Source organism: Haplochromis burtoni, unplaced genomic scaffold (assembly GCF_018398535.1).
Source record: "Haplochromis burtoni strain Fernald_Lab_line unplaced genomic scaffold, NCSU_Asbu1 Contig_26, whole genome shotgun sequence".
Classification (NCBI taxonomy): Eukaryota; Metazoa; Chordata; class Actinopteri; order Cichliformes; family Cichlidae; genus Haplochromis; species Haplochromis burtoni.
Window position 1 is genome coordinate 740,067 of NW_024582387.1, and position 12,588 is coordinate 752,654.

A 12,588-nucleotide genomic window follows, 5' to 3' on the forward strand; every position below is an offset into this window, starting at 1 on the left:
GTTCATGTTGGTTTTGTTCTTTCTCCACAGACCGCAGGTACTACCAGCTACGATGTCACCTGTACCAGGGGCGTGGCTTGATGGCTGCAGATGATGATGGCCTGTCAGACCCCTTTGCCAGGGTGGTCTTCACCACTCACTGCCAGGTCACAAGGGTAGGTACAACAGGTTTAACAGTTGTAAGTGCAATGTTTCAAACGTTACACGTTTGAAACATTGAATCGGCAAAATAAAGTAATCATTGAGGCTAAAATGAGCTAAAGTGAGAATTAAGGGTGACAAAAAATGATAATCATTATTGGGTCTCTCTTTATATTTACCTGCCACTAAAGTCATCTGTTGGTCTGTTTCTTTTTTAACATACTATCATGGGATCTTTTATCAGAGCTCGTAAACTTTGCACCTACTGTTTTTGATATGTACAGATGTTGCCAGACACACTCTCTCCTGCCTGGTGTGAGTGCTTGGTGTTCGACAGAGTTCTGCTAGAGGGAACGAGAGAGGATCTCCAACAGGATCCGCCCCTCATCATCATCAACATCTACGACTATGATGCTGTGGTAATGTTATGTTTTTCGTTGTTATATTATTATAAAATGTTATTATAAAATAATGCGCTTCATTTTTTTTAAAATAGAAAATATTATCTCACACTTAGTGAGAACTTTAGTTTATAAGTTTATAACGGATTCATATACTAATTTCCAGCTCCACATATATATATATATATATATATATATATATATATATACTTGGACTGTACTAAAGTAGCTTTGCATGATAAACAGTTCAAAATAAGTGCTATTTCTCTTATATTTCACCTTGTTGGAGCCCCCCAGCTCATCTGCTGTCTGACACAAATCTTCCCTCTCACTTAAAGCCACTTTTGTACTGCTTGTCTGCTTGTCTCATAAACAGAAGAGTGATAGCTTTTGTCCAAGAGTAGACAAAACTGTTTGACATTAGGCACTTATAGTAGTTTAGCTCACAGGGATTAAGTTCTAAACACTTTGGTTGTCTGTAACTGGACCATCCAACACTGTGTCAGTATTTAAAATAAGGACAGACATAGCAGGTATCCTTTAGCGATCTAGTAGGTGAGAGCTAAATGTGTTTCTGCAGTTGTAATCAGAACTGAACAGCTTTCATAAGTGTTTTTTTTAATGAATGGAATCAACAGATTTTCCCTATTTAGACTCTTAGTGGCTCACTGTCATTTTTGCACAGTGAATACCATTTGATTTATCCAGAGGAAGAAGGTGGAAGAGGACCTGTTAGGGTGGAGGTATACACTGCAGAAGAAACGTGAAAGACAGTAGAAGCGAGACAGAATATATGTGGAAAGGTGAAGATGGAATGAGTAAAGGTAGTGAAGATGAATGGCTTTAAAAGGAATCAATGATCCAAAACAATGAAGAGAGCGCAAGCAGGGTGGAGTGGGTCGAGTAAGCGTCAGGGGTGATTTGTCACACAAGGACAGCAGCAAGAGTGAAAGGAAAGGTTTACAAGATGGTAGAGAGAACCGTGCTATCATGTTGGAAATGATAGCACCGGCTGGTAGAGAGAGGAAGACGCTACGGATAGGGTGAGATCGAGGAAGATGTTCTGCTATGTCAACCTCTTATGGGAGCAGATTTTTTTTTAATGAAATGTTTTAGTATTTGCCACATCGTCGATTTATTATTAAGTGATGTCATAATAGCTATTTTGTGTGTGTGTGTGTGTGTGTGTGTGTGTGTGTGTGCGCGCAGGGTGGTCCGAAGCCTCTGGGTCGAGCTTTTGCTGAGCCTGAGTTTAAAACCGTGGAGCAGTTGTATGAAAAGCCCCGCCTCCGTTTCTTTGATGTTAACATGGGGAGGGTCTCCGCTGGAGAGCTGCTGGCTGCCTTTGAACTCATCGAGTTGGACTACTCTGGGTTTGGAGAGGTAACGACTGTCAGCCAGTCACAATCTTAAAAAAAGTTCATATTTAAAGCGAGGAATCTGGAGTAACAGTCTTTTTGTTTCTAATCTGATAGAAGATCTGATGACAAATCTCAATGAATTTGGTTAATAAAATTAAAGAGGAAAAAAGAAAACATGGTCGCAGCAACTAAGTTTAGTTTGCTTTTAAATCAGAAATGTCCTTTTACATAGAGACACAGGTGGTGTGTCTGAACTGATCAAACATAGTGAATACCAAAAGCATTTCCCCCTGCAGCCCACTCTCCCCAGCCACGTGGACCCGCAGGAACTGAACTACGATGAAGAGCACAATTTTTACCTGATCCCCGAAGGAGTGCGACCTGTGCTGAAGACTTTCAGGATTGAGGTCAGAGGTCACACATGGACACACAAAGTTTGTTGATGTGACGCAGATGGATAATGTGGACTTTTGGCTTATAGGGCGAGATGTGTGTCTTTGTTTGTGTGCGTTCAGGTGTTGTTCTGGGGTCTGCGGGACCTGAAGCGAGTGCACCTCTTTGAGGTGGAGCACCCTCAGGTGAAGATCGAGTGTGCAGGACGACAACTGGAGTCTGAGGAGATTGAAAGCTACAAGACTAACCCAAACTTCAAAGAGGTGGTCCACTACATGGATGTGGTGAGTTACTAGTTAAGGATGCTAAAGAGAACAATTCTGGTATAAAGAAAAGCAGAATTGTACGAATTCAGAACAGGTGCAAAAATGTAAAATTTCATTTCCTGTCCTGTTTCCTCTTCCTGCTTGTGGTCTGATTAGGAGCTGCCGGAGGAGTTGTACCTGCATCCTCCTCTCACAGTGTTTGTGGTAGAGCATCGAGCGTTTGGCCACCTTGCTCTGGTCGGGTCCCATGTGGTTCAGAACCTCATGGACTACGGCCCGCGTGAGGTTGCTGGGGAGCCAGAGGAGGAAGAGGAGCCCAAGCCAAAAGGTAAGACCTGCAAAATTAGTCTAATGTTGCTCTCTGAAGCTGTTTGCTGAGAATGCAAGCGAGTAACTCGTACTACTCATTTGTTTCCACGAGGTTTCAATAGACAGTTTTCTCAGCATCCTCCAAAAGTTTTTGTGTGTCTTTTCAGCGAAGAAGAGTTCAATGAAGATGGACCCTCTGATGTCAGTGAGGAGTATGGGACTCAGCAACCTTTCAGTCAAACAGTCCAAGATTCCCATCAACCCCTTAAAGCTGGTTAATGTATGTGTGTTAATCTCCCACTCACTTTGCGCTGGGTGTTAAAAACTAGGAACTAGAAAGGTTCAGACATATTTCAAATCAAATTTCAACCATCCACATTTTAAAAATATTTTTAATGTCTTTAGGCACCCCTGAAAAAAATTAGAAATAAGGAGGAGGAGCTAGAGGAGGAGGTGCCTGAGAAGGAGGAGTTAGACTGGTGGTCGAAATACTACGCCTCACTGGAGGAGCTCGAGAAGCAGGTGAGACACTAATTTACCTGTGTACCTGTTAATTTTCCTCATGGACAAAAAGGTTAAATGTTGATATAAATTTCAAACAGAGCCGTGGATACATGTGAGGCTTCAATAATATAATACCTTAAGAATCAATGAAATTCTGCTTAATTAAGACTTTCAACAAGAGACCTTGTGTTTAAATAATTTCTTTCCACCGAACATGTGCAAATATATGTGCTTAAGCTTATGAGAAATAAATAATCTCACTAATTAGGACATTTTTCAGTTGTCCTAATGTTCTGATCCCATCTGCAGGCTGCTGAGATTCTGGAGATGGAGGAACAAGCCGAAACCGGTACAGTTAAACGGCTAAATTTAGTTCAAATAATCTGTATTATTTTATATTATTAAATATCAACAACATATCATCTGATTACTTACAAGGATCGTATGTTTAACAGAAAACACATTCTGACATAAAATCTTCTAAAACATGATTTTATTCTGCAGCATTAGGCGTCCCAATCCAGAAAAAATCCCAACAGTCCAAATGTCTAAATATAAAATGTTGATAGATATATAACAGAGAAAGCACATGTGTGTGTGTGTGTGTGTGTGTGTTTAATAAAATGTTCTTTTTTGCACAGAGGGAGTAAATCTAACCATGGCGAACATTGAAGAGGAAGAGGAGGAAGCCGTGCTTGTGGAGGCTGAGCCTCCCAAACGCAAAAAGATTGCAACACTAAAGGTGTGACTTCACAATCGATCCCCGACCTGAAGCAGCTGATCCATAATCATAATCTTATGGCCACATTACTAAAAGGAGTCTTTAGGATTCTGTCAGAAAAACAATTACAAACTGTTTTGGTCCCACACTGATATGTTAACTGTGAAGTTGTGAACTTGGAGACCTCCATTCACTTGGATTGATCCATCCATCCATCCATTCTCTTCCACTTATCTAGTTCAGGGTTGCAGCGGGCTGGAGCCTATCCGAGCTGTCTTAGGGCAAGGCAACCTGTCCAGGATGTCGCCAGTCTGTCGCAGGACTAACACATATTCAGGCAATTTCATAAAATCAAAAACTCGTCATAAACATCTTTTTTACTTTAACTGTTAATAAGGTGTCTAAACTCAAGCCCACATATTATATTTTGGCTATATTGGGTTTTAGAAAAACACATCTGTGCATTTAAACGCTCACAACAAATACAAAATCCAGAGAACTCACTGTAAGCTTCTAGAAAAATAAAAACACAGGAACATTTGCAAAGCTTTTAGGGTTCCCCAGTTCCCAACCTTTTCAATCAATCAATCAACCAATCAATCAATCAATCAATCCTTTATTTGTCACATGCAAAGTTTGCACCTGAAGTGAAATTTGGGTAGAAATGTTCAATCAGTTGAAAGTACTAGAAGTTGTGAGTCAATCCACATAGACGTCATTGTTAAAATACTGTTAGCATAAAAAATTACATGTTTACAGGCAGTTTAAAAGGATTAGGATTCAACTTTATTGTCATTACACAGGTATAAATAGAGGGTAACAAATACAGTCAAACAAAAAAACAAAAAAGTATAATAATCTGGCCCTTTAAAATAACTGCAAATACAACAAAAGGATTGCATTATATTAATGCTTAAAGCAATGCATTTTTACAGAAAAGGCCCCTTTGAGTGATTCATGCGCAGCTGTAGCTGGCATCATTCTGCAAGGCTTCACCTCTTCTTCACTGACCACTAAACTCTGGTCTGGATCAAGTTTGTGGTGGTGATGATTGCCTTACAGAGAATTTTTAATGAATTTACCTCACAAGTGATGTGACTTGTTGTGTGATTCAGTCCATCCAAGCAGACTGACCTCAAGTTTTGGTGAGATAAATTTTGCTTTTCTTAGTCTAGCACTAGTTGGAAGATACCGTCTGTTGTACCTGCAGATTTTATGGGTGCAGCTTACCACAATCATCTGATAACTTGGCACTCCAGCTTTTTAAATTTGGCCCCTTCTGCCGTCCCTACCAAAACAGGATGTAGATGGCTATTTTTCTCAGGTGCACTGTAGCTTCAGTTGTTTTGGGTGCGACTATTTTCTGAGTCGAGTTTTTTCCGCAGCCTTGATGCTAATGAGTGACAACAGAGCAGGTTTGGAGCTGCGGTAGACTTTCAGACATCTTTCTCTCTGTGTTGTGTGTGTGTGTTCAGCTGTATGGAGGCGATCTGGAGTCAGAATTCAGTCACTTTCAGGACTGGCTGCGGGTTTTCCCTGTGTATAAAGGTCGAGCAAGCGGTGAAGATGAGGAGGAGGATGAAGAGGCGAGGCTGATGGGAAAATACAAGGTAATGTATACAGAGCTGTCTGTGTATTATTCTGGTAAATAGTGTTTATTATGTACTTCTCTCTCTCCCTAGGGTTCCTTCCTGGTTTATCCGATTGAACCAGAAGACACCGAAGACACCAGCTGTCAGATCATCAAAGGAATCCCCAGAAACTCACCAGTTAAAGTCTTAGTTCGAGTCTACATAGTCAAGGTCCTTCTTGCTTACACAAACAGCTTTGTGCATTCGATAACCAAATTCACATTCTTGCCTGCAGCTGCATTGCACTGGGTTGATATCTGTTTGGACCCAATTGATGTTTATTTCCTGCTGTGTGTTTGGTGCCTGCAGGCCACCAGCCTGGCTCCCACAGACCCAAATGGTAAAGCAGACCCTTACCTCGTGATCCAAGTTGTAGAGCAGAATATGGACACCAAAGATCGATACATCCCCAAACAGCTCAATCCAATATTTGGAGAGTCAGTACCACAGTTATTATGGTTTTATTTTTTAATTTTTGCTTTTTTGTGGAACTGCTTGTTTTATTACTGTTAGTGTTAGTATTGGTTATTCGTTTTATGATAATATGTAACATTGTCTAATTGAACTTGTCTGAAGTTCTTGAATCTTAAAAAAGCCTGAAACTGACATCCCATAATCATTTGCAACAAAGCCTCCTCAGACAAGTTGTGTTGGAAATTTTAAGTTAACAAAGAATAAAATTGCACAACTTCGAGTTGTTTTTATTCAACTCTAGTTGTTTGATGTGTGTCAGTCTAGCTGTATTTGATTCTTTGTTTACCTGCCTATATGTCTCACTGTCTGTCTGCCTGTCTGACTCTGTATCTCAGGGTATTTGAACTCACAGTGTCTTTCCCACTGGAGACGGAGCTGGTTATCACAGTCATGGACCACGATCTTGTGGGGGCCGATGACCGTATCGGAGAGACACGGATTGACTTGGAGAACCGGTTCTACAGCAGCCACAGAGCCTCCTGCGGTCTGGCTCTTTACTACGACACGTTAGTACCGCAAGTCATTCAAGGCTCTGGACAATGACACTTTAAATTTAATTCTACAACTTGGACACGTAAAAAATTATTTTGCTTCTCACTGTGTATAAACTATATCTTATTGTATCTTACTCATTGTCATTTAAACATAACAATAGCTTCAGTACTCAAATGGCCTCCACAGTCCAAATGAGCACCTTTGGCATAAGATGGAACAGACGATTCACATCATGGATGAGCAGCTGACAAAACTGCAGTAACTGAGTGACACTGTCATATCAATATGGGCCAAAATCCCTTAGGAACAATTCCAGTACAATTCCAGTAACTTGTTGAATCTTTGCTATAAAGTATTCACCCTGGAACGCATGTGATTGGTGCTTTGCAACAATCTCACTAATTATAATTTTTTTTCAAAGGGTTTAATGAATCAAAAAATATATCTTTTTATTGCAATGTTTTATTTGCTCAGGGTTTAAAGTGTTAATATAATTCTGACAGTAGGGTCAAAACTGGTACAAGCAATGTCTACTTGAAGTGGCTGGTGAGTATATATGCTTTGTCTCTCTGCTGTTTCTCACTCCAGTGATGGTTACAATATGTGGCGGGATGCAAAGAAGCCGTCAACTATCTTAAATGAGCACTGCAGGAAGTACGGCATCCCATCTCCTGAGTACAGGCCATCTGAAGTCAAAGTCCTCAACAAGATCTTCAAAGTACCACCAGACGCGATACCTGAAGGTAAGACAGAAAGAAAAGGAGAGACAGGTAGGCTGCGATTCAGCTAGATCTAAATAGACTTTAGTACTAAGTGAAGCAGTGCTTACTCTGAAGCCAAAGTAAACAGTGCATAATTGTACATCTGTAAATGAATCATAATATACAGTACAACATCATATTGTTCCATCTAGCAGCTCTGAAACTGCACCATAATCATTTTTCATACTTTATTTCTGCTGCTCGTCTCATACAGCAGCCTCCAGCTCTCATAACACTAATAACAGTAATGGTAATAACAGCTCTAACAACACTGCTGCTGCCACTGTTATTGTTATTAGACCTGCTGAAGAAGAACCAGCGGTCTCCAGAGGAGGAGGCAGAGATACAGGAGCATGCAGCCCTGAGTGTGCTGCACCGCTGGGGTGAAATGAACGAATTCATTGCTGGAGTTGTTCCTCTGGTACCTGAGCACGTGGAAATCCGGTCTCTGATGAACCAGGACAATCCTGGACTGCCACAGGTAACCATACCACAGCAGTAAGGACAACACACTGCTACAGGTGCAAATAAGTATATTCAGCTGTGTGTGTGTGTGTGTGTTGCAGGGCTATCTTCATATGTGGGTGGACATGTTTCCCACTGACATCCCAGCTCCGCCCCCCATTGACATAAAGCCCCGCCTACCTGAACAATACGAGCTGCGTGTGATCATCTGGAACACTGATGATGTGTTTCTGGATGATGTGAACCCGTTCACAGGCGACCCGTCCTCTGACATCTATGTGAAAGGGTTAGACGCGCGCGCGCACACACACACACACACACACTCTCTAATTTGGTCTGCACAGTCATCATGCCTACATCTTGATGGGCTTACCTCTGTGTTCCTGCTTAGCCTTTAGGGATCATTGTTGTGTTGTATTCCCTGTGCAGCTGGATAAAAGGACTGGAAGGAGACAAGCAGGAAACCGATGTTCACTTCAACTCTCTGACTGGAGAAGGAAACTTTAACTGGAGATTTGTTTTCCGCTTTGACTACCTTCCTACTGAGGTACACACATATTTTAGTGATGTCTGGACCTTTTAATGTCAATTAGCCTTTGCTCTTATGTCTCCAGGGCTACAACCAGATAACTAATAAGTCTATAAAATGTTAAAAATGCATCTTCTCCTTCTGTAGAAAGAGGTGGTGTACAAGAAGAAGGAGTCCATCTTCTCTCTGGAGGAGTCAGAGTTTCGTCAGCCGGCTGTTCTGGCTCTGCAGGTCTGGGACTACGATCGCATCGCTGCCAATGACTTCCTGGGTGAGGCACACAGGCTTATCAACACAGTCAATTAGGAAATGCTTAATATCCCTTAAAAGAATTATTAGACCACCACCCAGTGTATGGTTTATACCACAGCTGCCCTAAAGTAACAATCTTGGCAATTAACAAATGAATGTTTTTATGTTTCTGTAATAGTTATTTCAGCTTTATTCAACTCACGGCTGAGCTGTTATTTTTCCATCCACTGTTTAAAATGTGTCACAAGATTAAAGAGTCATCACCTCCGACTCTTCCACCCAGTCATTCCTCTTTTATGCTTCATCTGCTAGGTGCAATAGAGTTGCGCCTCAGCGACATGGTGCGACCGGCAAAGTCATCCGGTAAGTGTACGATTTCGATGGCGAAGGATCGGGCCAGTCCTCGATTCTCAATCTTTCGTGCCAAGAAGATGAAGGGCTGGTGGCCCCTGACTCGTCCAAAGACCGCCGAGGACTTTGAGAGGGAGGAGAAGGAGAAGGAGGAAGCCAAAAAGAAGGGACGCAAAAAGAAAAAGAAGAACAAAGACAAGAGGAGCCAGTTGAGAGAGGAGGACATCCAGTACACTGACAGCATGGGCAACACTTTCCTGTTAATGGTAAAAAAATCCATCTGAATCACTTCAGTTCAAGAAGCAGTAACTACATATTCAATTAAATTATAGAACATCTGTGTCTGTTGGCACAAGAAGAGAAATTTAAACAGTTTTGCAGCAGCAAAAGCTTTTTTCCCCACTTTTGGCCTTCTGGTCTTTGAGTTTATAATGGCAAATGAAGAAAATGAATTTTATTTAACACAAACTTGTCTCTATGAAGGGAAAAGTGGAGGCGGAGCTTCAGCTGGTGACATTGGAGCAGGCGGAGGCCAACCCTGTGGGTCGGGCACGCAAGGAGCCAGAGCCTCTGGACAAACCAAAGTACTGCGTGCACTACCACATGCACACTACAACTCTTTTCTTTTTTTCAAGTTAATATATTTATACACTTGAATACTCTCTTATAAATGTCTTTAACTTCCTTTTCTTTCATCTCTAAATTTCCCTGATTAATGTAACTAAAACCATTTTCTTTTTTTTTTTTGATTGATCTCTTTAGTGGTTGCTACAGCAGCTCATTTGCCTCCATCCCCGCTATCTCCAGCATCTTCCTCTTTCCAGCTAATCCTCTGCATGTCCTCTTTTACTACTCCAAGAACCTTCTCTATAGGCTTCTTCTTTTCCTCCTGCTTGGCAGCTCCATATCGAGCATGCTTTATGAAGTATATCCACTCTCCCTCCTTTGCACATGTCCAAACCATCTCAGTCTTGTCTCTCTACCTTTGTCTCCAAACCGCACAGCCTGATCTGTTTCTTTGATGTACTAATTTTGTAATCCTGTCGTTTCTGGTCACTAGCAGGGAAAGTTTATTTTGTGGTAAAACACTGATGTTTTGAATTTGGTGTGACCCAGCCTGTAGGCTTCCACAGCCCAGGTGTGAACACATATAAACTGTCTTCTGTTGTCTCTCCAGTCGTCCCACCACCAGCTTCGCCTGGTTCGTCAACCCGATGAAGACCTTCGTCTTCCTCATCTGGAAGAAATACAAGAAGTATATCATTGCTCTGGTTATCATCACCATCCTCACGCTTTTCATCGTTCTCATTGTCTACACAATGCCACAGCAAATCAGCTCTCTCATCATCAAGGGGTAAAGAAATGGATGGCTGGTTGTTGACCTGACCTGGCCCAGCGTCCTTTATATTCCTCACTTTTATGTACCTAATCTGTATAACAGGTGATTTAATGTATTTATCCTGACTGCACTACATAATCAAAGAGATGTTTTACGTTTGGATGAATCCATCCTCAGAGGAAATTAAATCTCTTTCCTCAGTTTGAAACCACACTGATCTTATGTACATGTATTTTATGAACTGTAAAACTTGCAGCAACCTGATGTAACAAATAAGTATGTATGTTAAAATAAAACACTTTTCTATTCATTGTAATACGTCTAATATTGTGTATTATGCATAGTTAGGTTTATATTGGTGTTATAATTTGAAGGCAAGTCAAATAAGTACACAACCTTCTGGCATTTAGCAGTGAAGTCACAGACTGCAGACAGATGCAATGATCATACTCCATGAAATAGTTCCCATTCTTGCTGTGGGGCATATTTGAAGCCAATAAAGCTGCAAAAGTTCTTATTTTCCAGGGATTATATACCAATTAAAATAAATTATGAATACTAGAAGTTATTTTTGCAAATAGATCCGCCTGGACACTGGGTTCTTAAATCTAAATATAGTGAAAGTTACTCCTATTTTCAAAGTTCTCAGAGTATTTTCTCCATTGTCATTTTAGCTTTGATCATGAATGCAGATGGACCTGACTAAGAAACCGATAAAAGCCGCATGTAGCAACCTGTCATTCATATGGTGGTACCGCCCTTAAAGATACCCTGCATTACTGTCATGCTGGACACTGATAGGAACCCTCTTTTACAAAATGAACATGCATTCAGTGAGACAACAAACTGATCAGGAAAGGATTTAATAACAGCACGCATTCATGACACCAAGGATCTTTTACTTTTACATTTACTTCTATGTAACTCCTGCTTGCTGTCACAATTAACAGGGTTAAGGTCAGACCTGAAAGTTCCACCAAATGATCAAACGAAACCTGCAGAGTCCCAGTGAAGGAGATTAACTTTAATTTGCTTTTAATTCTATTCAATTTGGCAGTTTTTCTGGCTTCTTTTATGCACAAATTTGGTGTGCTAATTGTAGTGGGATCAGCGTCACACCAGCACTGAGAGCTATACGATTTCTCAGTAACTGAAAGACAAAGCAATTTGCACCAAAACAATCTGAATTGAATGTCAGCTACAACAGATTCCTTACATAACGGATGGTTCTATTTCTGTGCTGCATTAAGCAATCTGTTTATGTCAAAGACAATGGCACAGAGTATAATTGCTGCTACATCGGCATCCAGCATCTACTATACAAGTAATACATGCAATGTAGTCCTATATCCACAGAACATACAGCATGCTATGTAATAGTGGTCTCATACATTAGGCCTTCTACATAACGTAATAGAAGAAAGAGATTTAAAGCTGCAATAATGCTGAAGGAAATCACCAACAGGAAAGTTAATTTCGTGAATGTTAGTGTATTTGGGTTGCGCTGTAAACTTTTGACTTTGATAAATTTTTAAGTGTATCTGCCACTTCCTGTTTTTGCTCCTGGCAGATCACCCAAATAAGGTATAAAACAAACAAACATAAAAGCTGAATCTGCAGTTCAGGAATTTAATACGTGGTTCTCCAGATATTTTTCCAAAATATTTGACTCCATAGACAGCTAAGACAACGTGGTAAGGATTTGTCAGTGCTGATTTCTGATCTCTGCTTAAGTAATTTCTCTATGTTCTGTCATTGTGCCTGTTAACAGCTATCACAGCAGAAAATTCAAGTTTTTTAATTCTGTAGAAAGGTGAGAAACAACATAATTATGAAGTGAGATGCCACGTCTCTACTCACTGTGGTTATGCAGAATTAAAACCACAGTTTCTTCCCTTCGCAAATAAGTTGTGAAATTAGATTAACTCATTCAAAATTAATTGGCTGGGATTTGAACTGCAGGGACAGAAATAAGGCTGCCTCTGTGTAGAAGTTCTTGCACTGAAGTTATAGAGCACACATTATTTCTGTCATAACGACACATTTAGTCTGGTGTAGGAGAACTTTGCTAAATCTTCCTTTAAAAAGATGAACTGTTTTCTAGCTTGACTATTATATTTTCTTGGGAAAAGGCTCAATATCACACCTAACTTTAACAGTGGGACATTTTATTATCTCATATCTAAAACAGGCAT

At 40.6% G+C, this 12,588-nt stretch overlaps 1 protein-coding gene across 2 annotated transcripts in view; it reads left to right on the plus strand.

Moving 5' to 3' along the window:
• Positions 1–10,832, plus strand: part of fer1l4 (fer-1 like family member 4) — a 30,017-nt gene extending 19,185 nt beyond the window's left edge. For both annotated transcript variants that reach the window (XM_042218965.1, XM_042218966.1), the window contains exons 27-48: positions 31–155; positions 426–560; positions 1,752–1,925; positions 2,200–2,310; positions 2,419–2,580; positions 2,719–2,890; positions 3,039–3,151; positions 3,277–3,393; positions 3,685–3,724; positions 4,017–4,117; positions 5,572–5,706; positions 5,779–5,898; positions 6,037–6,164; positions 6,537–6,707; positions 7,285–7,439; positions 7,757–7,938; positions 8,024–8,208; positions 8,352–8,469; positions 8,599–8,722; positions 9,016–9,320; positions 9,538–9,638; positions 10,232–10,832. In XM_042218965.1, the coding sequence (XP_042074899.1) occupies positions 31–155; positions 426–560; positions 1,752–1,925; positions 2,200–2,310; positions 2,419–2,580; positions 2,719–2,890; positions 3,039–3,151; positions 3,277–3,393; positions 3,685–3,724; positions 4,017–4,117; positions 5,572–5,706; positions 5,779–5,898; positions 6,037–6,164; positions 6,537–6,707; positions 7,285–7,439; positions 7,757–7,938; positions 8,024–8,208; positions 8,352–8,469; positions 8,599–8,722; positions 9,016–9,320; positions 9,538–9,638; positions 10,232–10,412 (3,155 nt within the window). In that variant the 3' untranslated portion in view covers positions 10,413–10,832. The remainder of the gene's footprint in view (positions 1–30; positions 156–425; positions 561–1,751; positions 1,926–2,199; positions 2,311–2,418; positions 2,581–2,718; positions 2,891–3,038; positions 3,152–3,276; positions 3,394–3,684; positions 3,725–4,016; positions 4,118–5,571; positions 5,707–5,778; positions 5,899–6,036; positions 6,165–6,536; positions 6,708–7,284; positions 7,440–7,756; positions 7,939–8,023; positions 8,209–8,351; positions 8,470–8,598; positions 8,723–9,015; positions 9,321–9,537; positions 9,639–10,231) is intronic.
• Positions 10,833–12,588: the final 1,756 nt, after the last annotated feature.